Source organism: Xenopus laevis, chromosome 7S (genome assembly GCF_017654675.1).
Source record: "Xenopus laevis strain J_2021 chromosome 7S, Xenopus_laevis_v10.1, whole genome shotgun sequence".
Taxonomy (NCBI): Eukaryota; Metazoa; Chordata; class Amphibia; order Anura; family Pipidae; genus Xenopus; species Xenopus laevis.
In genome coordinates this window covers 101,104,729-101,125,478 of record NC_054384.1, presented here as the reverse complement: position 1 = coordinate 101,125,478, position 20,750 = coordinate 101,104,729, and the positions used below count along the sequence as shown (strand labels likewise).

The window sequence follows — 20,750 nt, the reverse complement described above, 5'->3', positions numbered from 1 at the left end:
AGGGCTTTTCATTAAGTTGGGCTCTAAATACAAAAGAGATAAGATTATGCCATATCGCACACTTTTGTACAAACTATATAGTTTGGAACACAACCATAAACAGTCACCTGATCGATCTACTGCAGTCCTGATTGCTGATACTAGAAGGGAGCTTCAAAATTTAGCGATGGTACAAATTCAAAGTAAATTGACGTTTCTTAAAGCCACTCATTACAGGATGGGCAATAGAGCATCTACGCTTTTGGCTAACCAACTACGCACTAGTCAGGCCAAAAAACTTATTCACATGATTAGAGATAACCGCAACAACCCCATTTATGACCCAAGAGCAATAGGGAATAGATTTGCTGAATTTTATACGACTCTTTACAATATAGCTGACGACCCTGCTACTCCTCAACCCACTTTACAACGCATAGATGATTTCCTAGATTCCATTCAGCTACCCCGACTTACTCAGACTCATTGGGAACAGCTTAAAAATCCTATAACTGAATTGGAGGTCTCGAAAGCTATAGCATCATTTCCTAGTAATAAGGCCCCCGGGCCAGATGGGTTCACGCATTTATACTATAAGACGTATTCTCCACTATTACTCCCACATTTAACAAACACCTTCAACGAAGCTTTTGCCGCAGGTTCTTTTCCCAAGGAAATGCTTCTATCACAGATTGTTACCTTACCTAAGCCGGGGAAAGACCCATCTTCCGTACAAAATTATAGGCCAATCAGTCTACTGAACGCAGATATAAAAATATACGCTAAGGTTATAGCTATACGTCTCCAGTCCATTATGCCAGCAATTATAGATCCGGACCAGGTGGGATTTACTGTCGGTAGGGGTGCCCCTGATGGTACTCGTAGAGCCATTAATATTTTACATTGGCTGGGGCGCTGTCGGACGCCTTCTCTGCTTCTTTCCCTGGATGCGGAGAAGGCGTTTGATAGAGTTAATTGGTCATATTTATCTAGGGTTCTAGAAAAGTTTCACTTCCCCCTGGAATTAATTACTGCAATTATGGCGCTGTACAAAGGCCCTTCGGCACAGATCAACACTAATGGGACTTTATCTGCCCCCTTTGACATATCTAATGGGACCCGGCAGGGGTGCCCGTTATCTCCTATTATATTTTCCTTGGTGATTGAACCCCTTGCCCAAGCCATCCGCCAGGACCCGGATATCCAGGGTATCAATATAGCTGGTCAGATTCAGAAGGTGGGTCTCTTTGCGGATGACACTATTATTTATATGTCACACCCATCCCACTCCCTAAATAAATTGCTAGGGCTATTACGAGCATATTCTGAGGTATCATATTACAAGCTTAATGAAACCAAAACGCAGGCTTTATGTATTAATCTGTCGGATGCTGATACCGAGTGGTTTAAACGTAATTATCAGTTTCAATGGAAGGGGAATTCAATAAAATTTTTAGGCATTGATATTATGCTTTCTCCCAGTGATATGGTCAGGGTAAACCTTACACGGTTGTACCAGGAATTATCTGCTGAGGTCAAAACGTGGAAGTGCCAATTTTTGTCTTGGTTGGGACGGCTGCAAGCTTTAAAAATGTTGGCATTGCCAAAGGTTTTGTATGTGTTTAGAACTATGTCTGTACATGTACCACCTGCCTATATTATGAAACTGCAATCACTCTTCAATTCTTTTTTGTGGGCGAACCAAAAACCTAGAGTTGCACAGAAAATTATACAATTGTCAAAACGCAAGGGGGGTCTCAATGCCCCTAATATATTGAGCTATTACAAAGCGGTGACTCTTGATCAACTAAAGGCATGGATGACACTAGATATGGAGAAACGGTGGGTGCAAATCAAACAAAACTCTGTCTCCCCGCTTTTACTTCCACAGATTATGGGCACCCAGACGCCACTCTCTTATATTAATCCGCAACAAGTTCCTCCAACTGTCACCCATTCGCTGGGCGTGTGGCAGAATCACAAAAAGTACTTTAATACCTCTTTGCATGTGTCTCCCATTGCACCAATAGCAACAATGGAACTGCTCATTCCGGAACTCAATCTAACCCATTGGGGTGACTTCCGATTAGCTCCCATTCACTATCTTACCAAAAAAGGTCAACTGTTGTCTTTTGAGGAGCTACAACGACAATTGCTCCTTCCGAAAATGGTGTTTTACCAATATCTGCAGATAAGACATTATTTAGGGTCAACTGGCTGTATCCCGCTGAGGACACCAACTGTGTTGGAACGCTGGCTAACTACCCTAACACCTCTGAAAGGAGGAATATCACTTTGGTATAGAGCACTGCAGCCTTCGGTTGAGATTAAGAGCACTTCCACAATCCTCAAGTGGGAACAGAGATTGTGCATATCTTTGTCTGAGGACGACTGGTTGCATATATTTACTGTTCCTACCACAGTTTCTAAATGTATTTCTCACCTGGAGACGTCTAGGAAAATATTGTATGATTGGTATATGACCCCCAGTAAACTCCACCGCATTTACAGGACTGTACCTAATACGTGCTGGAGGGGATGTCACCAGAAGGGTGATATGCTCCATATTTGGTGGGGATGCCCTAAGCTTCAGCAGTTGTGGCAGCAATTGGAGGCCTATTGCAACACTCAGTTGAACTTACAAATAAAGTTTACCCCAGAAACTGTTCTCCTGGGCCTTCTGGATCCAAACGTTCCGAAGGAGTTGTGCACGACCGTGCACCATCTGATCTTTGCGGTGAGGCAATTGATTGCAAGACAATGGAAGTCCGTCACGGTTCCCACGGTTCGGCAGATTATCAAGGAAGTGGACATTCATTATCAATATGAGAAATTGGCTGCCTTGGCTACGTTTAGTGCAGCGAAATTTTATAGGAATTGGGAGAAATGGTCCTCTGTCAGACATAGGCTGGTTTACGTTGATCCACAGCTTCAGGTGTCCTAGGAACGCATACCCCCCCATACCCCCCCTCTATTCTTTCCTCTATACTATGCTTTTATATTTTAATTTACTTTCCTTTATTGCATTTATGTGTATTGCTTTCTTTTGAAACTCAATAAAAAACTACATTTAAAAAAAAAAAAAAAATGTGTAGTTTTTTTTTCAACTAAAAATTTGGATTTTACAGTACAAAAAAAAAAGAATTTCTAGAGTTTTTGCATTTGGACTTTAATAAATAACCCCCTTGAATAGGGAGGGTCTGACCTTCACTCTACTGTTTTCTTAGTTCATATTGTTTATATTTAGCTACAGATAAACTCTGATTTATTCAATCAAATTGTAAAAGGCAGAATTAGGCCACAGGGAGGACATTACCATTTTTATCCTGTCTCGTCTACTGAACCATAACCTTATCTATGCACAGCCCGGAAAGATGTCTGCAACAAGACACTCCATATATTTTATCTGAACAGTCACAAATGTATGAAAACTCCTTTTCCATTCTTCATTTTCATGACTCAAACAATTTAACTCACATCTTTGCTACGAGAGAAAAGGTCACGGATTATTTTTCCTGCTGTTATAGTGACAAAGTAGCCAAAGAAAGAGTCTGTTTCTAGTAGACACACCATGATATTGGCAAGAAAAATACATTCTCTAGATAACAATATTGTCTGGTGTTTCTTTTTCTTAGTGTATTGAGTTTCTTCAACTCCTGTATCCTCTCCTTTGCCTTTTGAATATGTTGGTATGATTATTCTCATTTGATAAACCAATAGAAATGAAAAAAATTATATACACTGTAGCACTATAATAGCCATTCCTCATACAAAACTTCACAAAATACTTAAGGAATGGGATTGTGTCAGCCACAAAACAAGGAAGTAAAAAATGGTTTCCCCTTCCCACCCCTAATTTGCATATGCTAATTAGGATTTGGTTTGGTAATCTGCTGAATCTTTTGCGAAAGATTCGGGGGTTCTGCCAAATCCAAAATAGTGGATTCAGTGAATCCCTATTTTCTAGATAGCAGCTTTCTTTAAACCCAATCAGTCTAGAATCCTTACATAATTAATAACCAGTTAGGTCAATGCTTTTCGACAAGACACTCGTATATTTTTTTAAGAATTACTTTTTTTACTTTTTACTTTTTACTTTTTTACAAAGAAATGTGACAGGCTACAATTTGCTAGCTTTATAAAAAATGGTACATTTAGTTCACAGAATGGATTTGTTTCTTTTTATATCCATAAATGTTGGTCATACACCAAAATTCATTTTAAATAGAACTAATCATTACATAGAAGTCAACTTCCCTTTACTTAGATCCCAAAAAGGATTATAATCTGATGGCACACATAATTATTTCATTTTAACAAGGTGAGTGATATGTGTAGACCAAAAGATGACCCCGCAATACCTTAAAAACACATATTCCTGGCCAGAAGATCAGTATGTTTTTAAAAGAAAATTCAACTCAGGTTTTCCTGTTACCACTCCCTTGTTCACGGCTATAGCTTGGCGTCTTACATCACTGCGTCCTTTCGTGATACAGGTTATTTGCTGAGCAATATTCTACGTGTTTCATGCTCTTGCGATTTCTCAAGAACTAATGATTATTTCTGTTCAAAATTAATTATGACTTAATTTTACAAATATGAAAAGAAGCAAATATGAAAAGAAGCAAATATATTCTGAGGACTAAGGGCCTGATTTTTATAAAGCCATTTTTCAGGCCAGGTATTTTGATGCCATATGTGCAAAAAAAGTCACAGGGGAAAAAAAAGCGTGACTTTTTCTGGATTAATTATACAACAAAACTGCGACAATTCCTAATTATGAAAATACTCCTGCTAAAACCTGTCATAATCATGTAGAAGTCCATGGCAGATGTCCCTGGTTGTGGTTTTAGAGGTTTTTGGGTGTTTTTGATGCTGATTTTTATGCAACAATATGAAACAGTTGTGGTTTTTCCGCAACTTTTCTGATACTTTTCCCATTTGTGCTTTTTTCTGTTTGGATTTTTTAAATAAATTTATGACATTTGTGATATTACTGAAATGGAATTTAATCATGGTTTCAAAAACCACATGAATGGGCCTCCACATGTACCATTTTGTGAATGTTTTTTGTGGACAAGTGCTAACCTAATGTTGTTTTGCCACCAACATGGATTTGTGCTAGTTTAGTTACTGTATCATCAAGTATAAGGTATTGTTTTATTATTGCAGATCCTAGATTAGGATTAGGTCTTGTTAGAAGATAATCATATGTTGCTGAGTGCAGCTCTTGAATTAGACTTGTAATGCATATTGGTAATTCAATGCTCTCTACCAGCACCCAGCCTTGCTGTGATACTAGGGGGCAGCTTTACCTAGGGTCGAATATCGAGGGTTAATTAACCCTCGATATTCGACTGCTGAATTGAAATCCTTCGACTTTGAATATCGAAGTGGAAGGATTTAGCGATATTCCTACGATCGAATGAATAATCGTACGATTCGAAGGATTTTAATCCATCGATCGAAGGATATTCCTTCGATCAGTAAATTGTTAGGAAGATTATGGGGACCTTCCCCATAGGCTAACATTGGCCTCGGTAGGTTTTAGGTGGCGAACTAGAATTTTTTAAAGAGAATGGTCGAATAGTCAAACGATTTTTAGTTCGAATCGTTCGATTCGAAGTCGTAGTAGTAGTAGTAGTCGAAGGTCGAAGTAGCCAATTCGATGGTCGAAGTAGCCATTTTCGACCCTTCGAAATTCGAAGTATTTTTTCTTCTATTCCTTCACTCGAGCTAAGTAAATGGGCCCCTAGGGGATCCCTGAAGAACAGAAGGAGATTTTCTTCATGGTACTGTATTTAAACAGTATAAGTGTCTCCTGGTTGGTTTTATTTTTATGGGGTATAAGACTTATAGAGATGCCAATAATTTATGGGTACTATATAGATTTTCATATGAAAAGTTCGTACAAATATCATTGTTCCAATAAAAAGGGCTGTTTTTCAACTTGGTTAGCCATACCCATATGGCAAAGGTAATGCTTTGAACAATAACATATTTGTAACCAAAACCACTGTGGACATGAACATTTAATTAATTAATATATATTTTATCATTTTTTTCTGTGCAGCCACTTGACAGATCCAATCATTTTCGTCAAACAGTGCTGTAAGGGTTTCTGCATTGACATCCTGAAACGGCTTTCCAAGACCATTGGATTTACTTATGACCTGTATCTAGTAACCAATGGAAAACATGGAAAAAAGATTGATGGTGTGTGGAATGGCATGATTGGGGAGGTAAGACTTGGAATAGAGTAATATTTTTGCATACAAAAAACAGAAAAACAGAAGTCGCAATTCCGCAACTTTTGTTTTATACTAACCGGTACTGTACAGGTGTATTTGTCAATACTGCAACATATATACAGCTAATAGACAGATTTTACAAATAATTTGGTGCTTTGTAATAACTTTGTAATTTCATAATTGGGCTGTTTGCTTTTATTTAACAAAATAATTATAATACATTTTTACTAGGAGTTTGGGTACTTAGAATTTTGAAAACAAATATATTACAGTAACCTGGGAAGGTGAGACACTCATAGGGGTTATTTATCAAACTCTGAATACAAAAAACACAAAAAAAATCAGATTTTTTCAGAATTTTATACCTGAAGAAGTTGATGCAAATGTCCCATTTCAATATCATGGTCCATGCTGAGTTTCAGACTAAAATCCTATTTTTTCTCATTTTGGAGCCAAAAGACAGATTTTGCCAGGAAATCAGACTTTTGGCGGGATAATCAGATTTTTCGGGATAATTTGGCCGAACTGATTGTAGCGAGCTTTATCTATGATAAATAAAGTCCAATCTGCAATTTGGAGTTGGTGAGACCTTTTTAATAGAAATAATGAGATAAATTCGGACTTTGATAAATAACCCCCTATAATGTCCACTATTCCTTTCTCTCAATTGTGTAGAAAATATCCAGGGATTTGTCTTCTTCTATTAGGCTTATATTTAAATATTATGTACTGAAGGAAAATTAATGTGGCTTAAGTAGTTGAAGAATGGATTTAATGGCTTTAACTAGAGCTAAATAATGCTATGGGTATTTTAGAGGATTTATAATGTACCACAAACAGATGGGACTAAATGCAGACCCATCTGTAATTATGTTTCTCTAAAATAGGCTGTTTATAATTTAATAATCTTCATAAAAATGTATTAAATCCAGTGTTTGTGTTATGCCTATCATAACTGCCATCTTAGACAGTTCTCTTTATTACAGCTAAAGCAGGACAGGATTTTCTTAAAAATAAAAAAGTAGCATTCAGGTTAAGATGAAGTACAATCAATTTAGTTTCAGTCTTTCAGCTTTCCTCACACCACAGGGCCCATTTACTAAGGGTCAAAGTGGATTTTCGAATCGATCGATCAAACAATTTTTACTTCGACCGAAAACGACAGTTTTCGATCGAAAAAAAACTTTGACTATCGAAGTATCAAATTCGATGGTCGAATTTCAAAGTTTTTTAACTTCGAAATTCGACCCTTAGTAAATGTGCTCCTTAGGGGCCCATTTACTAAGAGTCAAAGTGAATTTTCGAATTCAAAAACTGCAAATTTCAAAGTAATTTTTGGGTACTTTGACCATCGAATAGGCCAATATTCCATTCGAATTGAAAAAACTTCGACTTGAAAATCGAAGTACTGTCTCTTTAAAAAACTTCAACTTCGACACTTCGCCACCTTAAACCTGCCGAATTGCTGTTTAGCCTATGGAGGACCTCCTATAAACTTTGGCTAAGTTTTGAGTAGTCTAATCATTTTTTTGTAAAATCGTTCGAATCGTTTAATCGATCGATCAAACAATTTTTACTTCGATCGAAAATGGCCATTTTCAATCAAAAAAATACTTCGGCTATTGAAGTATCAAATTCGATGGACTAATTTCGAAGTTGTTTAACTTTTTTTTAATCGATCGAATGATTTTTACTTTGATCGAAAAAATACTTCGACTATCGAAGTACCAAATTCGATGGTCGAATTTCGAAGTTTTTTAACTTCGAAATTCGACCCTTAGTGCCCCCACCTGTAGCACAGAGAATGTAGCAACCCAATGAGCTTATTTATCAAAAGTCAAATTTGTGAGGGTTTAGAGGTTTTTGGCTTCTTTGAATACATAAAAAAATACAATTAAAAAACTTGAATGCTTATTTATAAAAAAATTTGAATTCAAAATGTTCAATTGAATACAATGGTGGGAAAAAAAAACTTGAATACCTTGAATTGTTTTAGTTTATGTGCTTAAAAACTTGAATTTGTAAGTTTATAAGTTCAAAAAAACTTGAAATAATAAAAAAAAATGGCTTGAATTTTGTCTAGGACAACTCCCATTGACTTCTACACAAACTCACCAGCAGAATTTTTACATTTGAGTTTTTCGAGTTTTTTTGCGCTTACCAGTAAATAAAGTTTTTCAAAATATAATTTGAATTTGTGAATTTTTGTGCTAAACTAAATGTCCTTCTAAAAAATAAACCCAGTAAGTGATAAGTGAAATACTGTGGGGGGGTGGGGTACCACTAAAATTCACTAACCCAAAAGAAACTTGCGTTTTTTCAACTAAGTGTAATAATTAAAAAAAAACTCAAAAATTTGGCATCTAAAAGTTCATGTAGATGTCAATGTGAGTTGTCCTAGGCAAAATTTTGCAATTTTTTTCAATTCAGGTTTTTAATTTTCAAAGTGATTAAAAAAATTTTTATAAATGATCTCACAATTGAGTTTGGTAAGTTTGAGTTTTTTAAGATGAAAAAAAATCACAAATTCAAATTTTGATAAATAGGCCTCTGAAAAAAGTTGCCAGAAGAAGTGGTTACCTATAAATAAGATCTACAGTAGCATTTATTAGGTGGGTTTTAGCAACAGGTTTTCTATAATGGTGAACTAGTTGGACTACTTTAAGCTTCAGCTATGATGTTATGTTATGAGTTTCTGAAGCTCAAGTTTTGAAGATTTATTAAACACAAAAGTTCATATTGAAGTCAATGGGAGTTGTCATTTCATAGTTCAAGCTATTTTTTCATTTGTTAGACTCATTTAAAATAAAAGATATAAGTACAAGGTTTTTTCATTAAAAAAAGCCCACCTATATTTTCAAGATTCAAGAAGAGTTTTTTTAATTAGAAAAAAACTTGAAAAATTCATATTTCTTCCTCTAAGCTGGTCATTTATCAAAAATTGAGTTGGTGTTCTTTCTCAATTGGAACACAAATAGTTGGGATGAGAATGCTAAAAATCTTTAGAAAAAACTTGGCAAGTAAAAACTTGTGAGTTTCTATAAAAAACATTTGGCATAGTCTCAAGCAACTTTATTCAATTTATTAAATGTGATTCTTGCTTGTGTGCCTTAAGGTATGTGGATATTGGATTAGTAATATACAGGTATGGGACCTATCCGGAATGCTTGATACCTGGGGTTTTCTGTAATTTGGATCTCCACACCTTAAGGCTATTAAAAATCACTTAAACATTAATTAAACCCAATAGGACTGTTTTGCTACCGATATGGATTCATTGTATCGTAGTTAGGATCAAGTACAAGATGCTTTTATTAAACTATATATCCACTTAATAATGGCTGCATGTTCTCCAGAGCAAGACATTGAACTTAGTTGACCAGTCCACAGCCCAACATGTAAGTAGCACTCCTAGCACAATGCAGCTGATAGCTTAGTTCTTTTTGCTAACTTATTTATATTATGGCCAGTTCACTCATTTGGAAAGGGGCAACCAACTAAAAGGAAGTGTATTAATTCCAAAGGTAGAAGACCAAATTCACAAAATGTAGAACCTTGTTTAGTTAGTACTAGTAGTTATTATAGTTCCTGCATCTAGAATTGTACAATGTGAAATCTGTAAAAAAACAATATCTGTACACCCAAATGGCACATAATGCATGCACCACCCAGACTAAACTGACTTTATTATAAAAAAAAAACAACCAAACTCCCAAACCCCCTTAATTTACCAATATTTTTCTTGAAAAAATTGGTTCAAAAAACATTTTAGACAAAATTGAGCGTCAATTCAAATTGTCCAACTTTTTCAATTTAGCTCTTGAATCTTATGACTTTTTTCAAGTCGTCGCCCAAAAACAAATCGAATTATTTGGATTCGCAAAAAAACAGCACTGAAATCCAAAAACTTTTGAGAAGGCAAAAACATGTTCCAAAGGTTAAAGGGACCATCTGCTATTTTACATTATTTTGACAGATTGTAGCTGGAGTATTTTTGGATTTGAATTGTTAGCAGCATTAGATTATAATAAATCTGAAAAAATTTGATTTTTTTTTCCTTTAAAACTCGACTAGAAAAATGTGAGTAATCGCCCTTATAGTTGTTTAAACATATAGATAATTACATGTTAAAATGTGAAAGAGAAAATGTATCCGAAGCTGCATGTTCCCTAAGTAAGATGGAGATGAAGTTGTAAAAAAGACTGCAGTGAAAATAGTGTTTCAATCACTTTTATAAAACCAATAAACCACATTATTGAGGTTTAAAAGTCATAGGGGCAAATTCACTAAGATGCTAAGTTGCGCCAGGCGCAACTTCGCCGCACTCGCCGCACTTCGCCGCACTTCGCCAGGCGTAGTTTCGCCAGCGCTCCGCAAATTCACTAAAATCCGAAGTTGCGCTCAGGGGTAGCGTAAGGTTGCGAAGTTGCACTAGCGTTGATTCGCTATGTAAAGCGAAGTTACGCTAGCGAAGGCTAATTTTCATACAGCGCCAAATTCAAATTTCAATGGAGGAATACGTATCAGCACTACAAATGCCTAGAAAACCTTCAAATCAGCAAATAAAAATTTTATTTTGCCCTACACATGTGCCCACTGTCTAGGTAAGTTGCCATGAGTCAGGAAATGTAGGGGGGAAGGAGGGGAGCCCCAAAAATTTTTTCGATCTTTTTCAGCCTATCACCCATAATGTAGAAAACACGCCAGCGTTTTTTGGGACTTAGAAAAAAAACTTTTTTTGAAACAATCCCTATCTACTCTATTGCGCTTCGCCTGGTCTGAGGTGGCGAAGGAAGTCTAGCGTAAAAGGTAGCGTTCAGTACACTGCGCAAGTTAGTGAATTTGCGTAGTTACATCGCTAGCGAAAATTCGCCAGGCGTAAGGGTGCGAAGTAACACTAGCGAAACTACGCCAGCGTTCGTTAGTGAATTTGCGCAGTAACGAAAATGCCAAACGCTAGCGAATTAACGCTAGCGTTCGGCGCTTCGGCGCTTAGTGAATTTGCCCCATAGAGTGTAAAGGACTGATACTAAAGTCAGTTCTGTAGTTAGAGACTAATACTAAAAAGAAAACAGGGCAGTTTTCATCTAATCTAAAAACATAATTTTGATGGCCTTCATGGCTGAACTTTTACATACTTTCCTAGATATTCTTCACACTTGCCATTAAAGGGCACCTGTTGGCAGAAAACATTTTCCCTAACCACAGGTCCGAGCTATTAGAGCCTGCACTCGGGTTGGGGGTAACAGGAATTTGTTTTAACTTGCCCCTTTCCATCGCTAAATCACTTGCACTGAGAGGGAGCTCCTGATATGAGCAGTCATGTTGGAGCACACGCATGTACATAATGACCGGATGCAGTGACTTGGTCATTATGCGCACATGCACGTGGCATCAGAAGCGTATTATGAACATGCGCTATGCATAATGTGGTCGCTAGCACCAGGAGCTTCTTCCTGGGGTGAGTTGCACCTGGTAGGCCCCGGCCCTCGAGGGCCTGCCAGCCCAGTTCCTCACCCTTCTATGGCCCTCGCTACTCATGATCTCATTGCAACTAAGGCGGAAGGGGGGGTTGCAGCAGAAGGAGGGGGCTTCCACCACCAGGCCTGACTTAATAACCTTTTCCATTTTTTTTAACATTTTATCCACCTTTCTGCAAAAAGTTTGATCCCTGCTGGTTTTCTATTTCTATTCTCTTGTTAAACCAAAGCCTTCCTGCAAGCCTTTCACTTTTGACAAATATTTTTCAATTAAAAAAAATGAAAACTCGAAGGGCCACTAATTCCAAACCTTAGCGGTTAAACTATCTTCTTCTGTAATTAGGAATAGCCTGACATTATTTTATTAGCTTGAAAATACAATGGTTCATTTAACAGCTCACTGCAGACTCTTGAATGTCAGGCTTATAAATCTCACGTTGTACTGTACCTCTCTATGGCTGAATAAAGTAAATAAATATTGATAACCGGAGCACAGTCACTGATTAGTTAGTATGTTTTTATATATATACAATGATCATTTCACAAACATACCAGAGACACAGTGGTCTTTTATAACTGTGGCACAGCAATATGACTTCCTGTTCCATGGTCTTTTCACAAATACAGGTATAGGATCCGTTAACTGTAGTGATGGGCGAATTTCTCCTGTGAAATGGCAAAAAATTTGCGAAAAAACCGTGAAACTCGAAAATTGACACCGTGTCCAATTTTGGACATGCGTTCGAAAAGTCTCCCGCAATTTGGACACTGGCGTTGAAGTCAATGGGGATCCGAATAGTGATGACGTGCAGGGATTTTGACGTAAGAGACTTTTCAGAAGCTGAATTTTCGTGGAAGATTCACAAATTTATTCGCTGCTTGAAAAATGACAATTCATGACAGACTAATTTATTCGCCCATAGCTAGTTATCTAGAAACCAATTATCAGAAAGCTCCAAATTACTGAAAGGCCGTCTCCAATAGACTCCATTATAATCAAATAATCCAAATTAAAAAAAAAAAAGATGTATTTTTTCTTTGTAAAACTGTACCGAGTACTTGATCCAAACTAAGATATAATTAATCCTTACCATCCAAATGTTCAATGACATACCTCCCAATTGTCCCATTTTCTGTGAGACAGTCCCGATTTTAACAGCTCAGCCCACCGTCCCGGGTTTCTTACTGAAATGTCTCGACTTTCTCTATAATCTCCAACACTGACTCGAAAAAAAGATAAAACGCTTCTGAAACATAATTAAACGAAGAGGCTTTTGGGAAGAGGTCTCAGAACACTCAGCAGCTGCACTTAGATAATTTTGTAACAAATTAAGATAAGCAAATAAACCATTGTAACTATTTAAGATAATAAAGTCTCCTGGGAGAACTCACAGCTTAAAGGGCAATTAACATTCATTAGCAAAATTGTTATAACACATAAAACATGGCACTAAAACTCCCAGAAATATGTTCAAACTTTCATAACCTGACAAATTTTGTAAAATGGATACAGTAATTAGGGGGTGTGGCCATAAAATGGGCGTTGCCAAAAATAGTTTTTGTCCCTCTTTTTGTTTTTTTAATGTTGGGAAAATTTAAAAGTGAATGACACAAGTATTGAATAAAGTCACAGGAAAGCTCTCAAACAGCAGTGTTAGGCCAAGCTGGCCAGCTGCGTCAAATCCCGCCTAGTGCTTACATGTGAACTTGCACGCACATGCATGGAAGAATTCGTTTGTGTTCTGACAATCTTAGTGATATGAGAGCTGCCGAGTTGGGGGACACAAGGGCATGAACTAGGAGAAGGCTGTAGAAAACATACTTGCCCTAGGCACATGCAAATTAAAGGACATGTCAACCCAAAAAATTTTTTTTTTGCCTAATAAAAGAAAACACAATTATAGCAACTTTCCAATTTGAATTTATTAAAAATGATGAGTGCTTTTAAAGTTATTTGTAAATGTAATTGCTATTGAAAGCAGAATTTGCTTAACTACCGGATGTTACTTTTTAAACTATGTTTTGCAAAAGCCAGTCTCCTCCAGCAAATCAGGTCTGTTAATCCGTTGGTTTATGTTACATTGTTTCAAAAGCCAGAGCCACCAGGGCAGAGTATAGATATATGGGACAAACACTGCCTTCAATAGCAATACATATACAAATAAGGTTAAAAAATAGAACATTTGTAATTAAAGTATACTGCAAAGTTGCTTAGAATTATGTTTTCTTTAATTAGGCAACAAATACATTTTTGGGTTGACGTGTCCTTTAAAACTCACTACTGCCATAAAATAGTGTAAGATTAAGCACAATATTCAACATGCTTGAATCCTGAAAATACACTGACTTTTGACTTCTACGACATCTTGACAGGTTTAAGTGACATCATTTCCGTTCTTTATAATTTTTTTCTCTCCCTTGCACCTCCACCACATGGACACCTAAATGAGCACATGATATTGACTTCCACATAAATGACCCTGCAGAATGTTTCAATTGACAGTGGGTAAAACTTGAATCTTTCATTGTTTATAAAGCAGTATGTTTTTCATTATCTGGAAACTTGTTATCCAGAAAGCTCCAAATTACGGGAAGGCCGTCTCCGTAGACTCCATTTTAAGTAAATAATTCAAATTTTTTGATTAACTTTTCTCTGTAAGGACAGTATGAACCACTACCTTGCCCTTCATCCAAACTAAGATGGACACATTCAAACTAAGGCAAAACAATCCTTTTGGATTTATTTTATTTTTATATGATTTTTATCAAACTTGATGGAGACCCAAACTATGAAAAGATTCCTTATGTGGAATACCCCAGGTCCTGAGCACTCTGGATAATTGATCCTATACCTGTGTAAATTTTTTATGAAACATTTCAAAACCTTCTTCTTCTATGGCACAATGTTCTGTTCTTACAAAACACAGAACCTACAGTATATTATAAACACTACACCACCGCTTGTCTTTGGCATTTTATTGTTACTTTAAAGGATTTGCAGTAACATTTTTGTTAACGTCGGAAAAAGATTTTTGTTTTGAAGCTATGAAACGTCCTAGTTTTATAGCACAGCTCAAGTCAGAAGTGCGTAGAATACTTCAAAGGCAAGCCTACTGAATTTATACACAGAGTAGCAAATATAAATACACACGGACAACTCAAATGATGTTATATTGTTAGCAGGCAAAGAGCCGGTTAAGTCAAAAAGGCATAAAGATGATTTAGAGAAGATGTTGTTGTTTTCTTCGATGTCACAGCAGAAAAGGGAAAGTGGCTACTAAATTGTGCTTTACTGGCAATAGAATGAATTCACGTTGTGGAATAAACCTCACTGGGAAATTCTTCTGCTTGCCAAACTTTTATTCATTTTCTCTTCTCTGTTTTGGTAGGTGTTTTACCAGCGGGCTGATATGGCCATCGGATCACTCACTATAAACGAGGAACGCTCAGAGATCATTGACTTTTCGGTTCCCTTCGTAGAGACAGGAATCAGTGTCATGGTGTCGAGGAGCAATGGCACAGTATCCCCATCTGCATTTTTAGGTAAACCTCATCTACTTGTTTACTTGTTACATGTACATCTTTCTTTCATTGTACTATTCATTGCATCTCTATAATCTGATGCTCCTATTTGGGGAGTAGATAGCAAACCAAGGGGCAGATTTATCAAGGGTCGAAGTGAATTAGAGGGAATTTTTGAGGTAAATAATTCGAAATAATAATAATTTTTTGGCTACTTCTACCATCGAATAGGATACTACGACTTCGATTTGAAGTAAAATAGTTTGAATATTCGACCATTCGATAATCGAAGTACTGTCTCTTTAAAAAAAACTTCGACTTCAATACTTCGCCAAATTACTTTTCTAAGTTTTTTGAAGTCAAAGAAAAATCGTTCGATCGAAGGATGAAATCTTTCAATATTCAAAGTCAAAGTAAAGCCATTCGATGGTCAAATTTCGAAGTATTTATCACTTTGAAATTCGACCCTTGATAAATCTGCCCCCAAGATTTATTAACAGTAATATAAAACTATAAAGCACTGATCAAATACCAGCTGACCCCAAAAGCTGGAACTGGAACAATGACATCACTTTGGTTAAGGTTAATAGAGTAGTCGTATAGTACCAATATTAATGGCTTTTAATGATATAATTACCCTTTATAATACAAACTACTACTTTTGGATGTAAGCAGTGAAGCACATATACCTGTCTACGCCATAATCTTGAAACCTGTTATCCAGAATGATCCAAATTAAGGAAAGGCCATCTCCCATAGACTCCATTATAATCAAATATTCCAAATGTTTAAAAACGTTTTTTGTTTTTCTCTGTAATAATAAAACAGTACCGTGTACTTGTTGGAGACTAAGATATAATTAATCCTTATTGGAGGCAAAACCAGCCTATTGGGTTTATTAAATGTTTACATGATTTTCTGGTACACTTTAGGTATGAAGATCCAAATTACCTAATTACCTATATAAACCTATATATATGAATATATACATATGCATACACACACACACATCCAAAAAAGATCTGAAATATCTGGTTTATGGTAAAGGCCAACTAGTACATGCAGCACTCCTAACCAGTGGCAATAGGGCCTCATTAACTAACTTGCTAGCACAATCTATCTAGCTATCTAAAAAGGCAAAGTCCTTTATTGTCCTTTAATAAACAGTCTTTTTATCTTCAGCGCTCTTTAGGGTACTGTCACTTTAAACAGGATACTCACACAAATCCTCTTCAGATACTTTAGAACTCTCTTCAAGTGGGTCCAGCACATTCAGTCATACAGTGCGACTACCAGCTCCTTTGGATGCTCAGATAGGAATCTCCTTATGGTTGTTCCTCCAGTCTGGATTCCTTTCACACTCTCTGTCTCTCCAGGCACATTATCATACCTCCCAACTGTCCCTTTTTCGGAGGGACAGTCCCTCTTTTGACAGCTCAACCTGCAGTCCCTCATTTGTACTGGAAAGCCCCTCTTTTCTATGCACTGAACAGCCAGAAAAAGAAACAAAGTTTCTCACTTAATTGGCTTTTAGCAGAGAGCCCAGAACACCTAACAGGTGCAAATAAGTTTAGATGAGGAGAAATATTTTCAAACTTTCATAACCTGACAAATTTTGTAAAACAAACATGGTAATTAGGGGGTGTGGTCAAAAAATTGCTGTGCTACGTGCGGGAAAAATTTTTTGTCCCTCTTTTTACTTCCAAAATGTTGGGAGGTATGCATTATCTGGCTTCCCTGTGCCAGTGTGATCCAAATGAATACTTGTGGTGCAGCCTCTCAGCTCTCTGGGCCCACCAGCAGCTCTCTGGGCTCTTTCTCTGTCCACCATGCGGCTTTCTTCTTTTGCCAGTATTTGTGACTTCCTTTTCCTGCCAGCCACTCACTAGCTGCTGTGTCACTTCCTGTTGCACTGAATAGCTGGTTGCTAGGTAACAACTTAGAGCACACAGACACAGGCTATGTGCTTGATCTCTGCTTACAGGGAAAAATGTAAGGGTTTTGCACTAATTCCCTACAGAAGTTTAATAATTACTGTGCTTTTTGTTGTTGTATTTTAACATTTCCATTCTTTTCCAATAAAGTTAGTTTTGCCAACATTTTTTTTATCAAGATATAAATGAATTTAATGGATTTAAACCTGCCTGGAAATAATACCATTTCAGTAAGCTCTGTTCCTACTTTCCATCTCTGTTTTTGGTCTTTACGTAAGCGGTCAAGCTGCACTGGCTAAGTTGAACCTGTGAGTGTGAATTGTATTTTTTACAATTTCAATTCCTGTTAGAAGTGACAGTTTCATCAGAAAACAGGCGGTTGGGAGATTTAATGAAATGGTGCACCATCCTCTCCAAATCACTTTTCTTTTGTCCAAAACGCACACAATCATATTCAACCACAGGGCCATTGACATAAGAATTAAGAGCTGAATAGACTTTTTTTATAGACCGAAAATCAACTGTTTTGCTTAAAAAGACTGCAAAGCCTATGCATTTCATGTAGCCAATGTAAAAGTATGTTTCTGTTTAAGATAAAAGGCATAGTTATTAGCATTTACCCTCTAACAAAATGCAAAACTTTCAACTTGAAAATAACACAATAAATGAAGTGTTTGCTGAGGCCTTTTTTTCTGGAAGACTGAATTCATTGTTAAAATCCTGTGTGTTTTTGCAGCTCAAGCCAAATTAAATGAAATCCCAGCTGATTAAAAGGAGTGAGAATTATAAAAATATCAAGATGCTTTAAAACTGTTCTTGGCTTGCAACAATGAACCAGCGCAAAGTCAATTCTAGTAGATGATGGTAAATTCAAGTTTTTGGGCCAGATCTAAAATTAGAAATGGGAAAACAAAAACAGGGAAATAGTAGTGCATTTGGGAGCACACAATTTTACTCTAAAATGTGCTTATGTAGAGGCGTTAGCGCGGGGGAGACTCAGACTCTTTACATTAAGGCTAAAACCAAGAAATAATATACGGTATACCGGTACTGTATAGTTCTTCACTGTCAATGCTCTTAAAAATAAATGATTATTATACTGTAGCAGGCCTTAATATACAGGGGACTATTTGTGCAGTGCACAGAGTGCAAGGGGTCAAAAAACTGTTACAATCCTCCATATCTCTTGCACTTAATGCCCTCTGGTGCTGGCCCACTGGTGCTGCTGCTTTGGGGCCACCACACACTGCCCCCCAGACCCCCTGCCCCAGCAGCAAAGACAGGTTTTCCAGGCCCCCCCACACACTTACCTTTTTCCTGTTCGCTGCCGCAACTGGGGCCAGAAGGTAGGTCGGAGGGGCAGCACCAATAGTGGCACAGTCTGACCCTGCCCTTCTGTATAGTTGGGTTTGGCGCTGCTCATTCCCTTCTTACCTCTATTCTAAACTAAGCGCTTCTGCGCCTATTGACACAGGGGAACCCTGTAGATACTACAACCTCCTGACAAGGCGGCATATCCAAGGTTTCTACAGTCAATCAATAGGCACCACACTTGTATCCAAAGAATTGGACACATTTGTCACTTGCACAATTAACCCCCGGAAATTATGCCAGGCCGACTTCCATGCAATTGCATCCGATTTGCAACAAAATGGTCATTAGTTGTGGTCATTTTGCCAATTCTGGCACACTTGTTGTAGACACAGTACAATTGAGCCAATTGCGTTGCCCCCTTGCCACCACAATTCTCAATTGCACATTGCTCAGTGCACTTGTGGAAGTACTTGTGTCCTATTAACTATTAATCATGTATATGTGTAAGATCTTTATTAACAGTCTCTAAATGATGATTGCTGAAACGATTTAGCCCAATATTTGGCATATCCTCAGTTCCTGTTCTTCCTTTGTTACTCCGGCAATCAATGGATACATAGTGAGGAGTAGAAAATCTCCTAAAATAAAAGGACCTTCATGTTTTCATCAGAAACTATTTTCCTCAACCTCAACATACCAGACATTACTTTTCAAAAGAAATCTTTAAAAAAAAGAAAGAAAAGAAACAGCTTTGACACAGCAGTGGTCTTGAAGGAATGAAATGACATAATATTGAATTGCACGGGAGGGGGTTCAGCAAGCATGTTGCTGTTTGGGTTTATGTCTCTGGGAATTACAACAGAAACCCTGCAGTGTGAACATATAGTGCTGCCCCTGCAATCACCTCTGTGGAGCTGTGGGCCCTCCAATGTGTGATAACTTTTCAAGTGGGTGACCTATATTATCCCATCTGCTTGACCACTGAATAGCATACATTACAAACTCAATCCTTCAAAATGATTTGCAGCTACTTAACATTCATACACTAAGTCATAAGTCGTAACATTCATATTCACAGCATCCTGTAATTGGACATTATTTTTTCCATTTATATTTTTCTGTGTGTAATATAACATATTCCAGCTCCTCCGTTTGCATAAGAATAGTAAGTACTGTGCAACAACATTGCCTGCTGTATTGTACGAAACAGTTGGCAAAAAAATGCCTATTTTAGTAGCAACATGAAACCCAAGAGTTATTCACTGCTGTAGATCAGGTAGGTGAACCCTCCAAATTATTAAATTAAATCCAAATTATTGATGATCTCCATGACCTGCATTCCCCTAAGCAGAAACATTGATAAATATGGACTTTACGTTAACAATTACTCATTTGGTTTAGTGAATGTATGCTTTGCGCCTAGGGAAACATCAAATGAAGAGGTGCCACAAATAACCAAATGTACAGGTACCTATTATCCAGAATGCTTGGGACCTGGGGTTTTCTGGATAACTGATCTTTCTGTAGTTTGGATCTTCATACCTGAAGTCTACTAAAAAATCATGTAAATATGAAATAAACCAAATAGGTTGGTTTTGCTTCTAATAAGGATTTATTAGATCTTATTTTGGATCAAGTCTAGGTACAGTTTTATTATAACAGAGAAAAAGGCAATCAGTTTTAAAATTTTGGATTATTAATTATTATTGGATAAAATGGAGTCTATGGTAGATGGCTTTTCCATAATTCGGCGCTTTCTGTATAAAGGGTTTCCAGATAGCAGCTTCCATACCTGTATATAACTCACCAAGTAGAGTCAGTGGTCCAGATGCACCAAACCTTTAACTCTGGAATCATGGGACCTGTTATCCAGAAAGCTTGGGACCTGGGGTTGTCCTGGGGTTGTCATACCTTAAGGGGTCCATTTACTAACAATTGAATTTCCACAAATCTCCAAAAAATTAGTTTTTTCTATATTACTAAAAAGCTCTAAAAATTAGGAATTTATTAAGTGAAAAAAACACGAAAACCTTTCATGCCAAACTTTGCCAAGTCTATGGGAGACAGTCTTTCTTTATGGATAATGGGTTGTAATGCAAAAGGACAAATGTAGGCCTTCCAGTCCTCTGGGAAATCCATAGGACCCCATATATAAAAGTAAAAACAACTTTTAGTGGAAAATAGGTGCCAATAAAAGTTGTTTTTATTTCTTTATATGTGGCTTTGTGAATGTCCTAGAGTGTTGGGAGGCCCACATCTGTTTGTAGTCA

At 37.1% G+C, this 20,750-nt stretch overlaps 1 protein-coding gene across 1 annotated transcript in view; it reads left to right on the top strand.

The window, feature by feature from the left end:
- The window catches only part of grin2d.S (glutamate receptor, ionotropic, N-methyl D-aspartate 2D S homeolog), a 111,110-nt gene that overhangs the window by 38,738 nt on the left and 51,622 nt on the right, over positions 1–20,750 (top strand). Inside the window, exons 5-6 of the mRNA XM_041570645.1 lie at positions 6,053–6,221; positions 15,100–15,253. Coding sequence (XP_041426579.1) covers positions 6,053–6,221; positions 15,100–15,253 — 323 coding nt within the window. The remainder of the gene's footprint in view (positions 1–6,052; positions 6,222–15,099; positions 15,254–20,750) is intronic.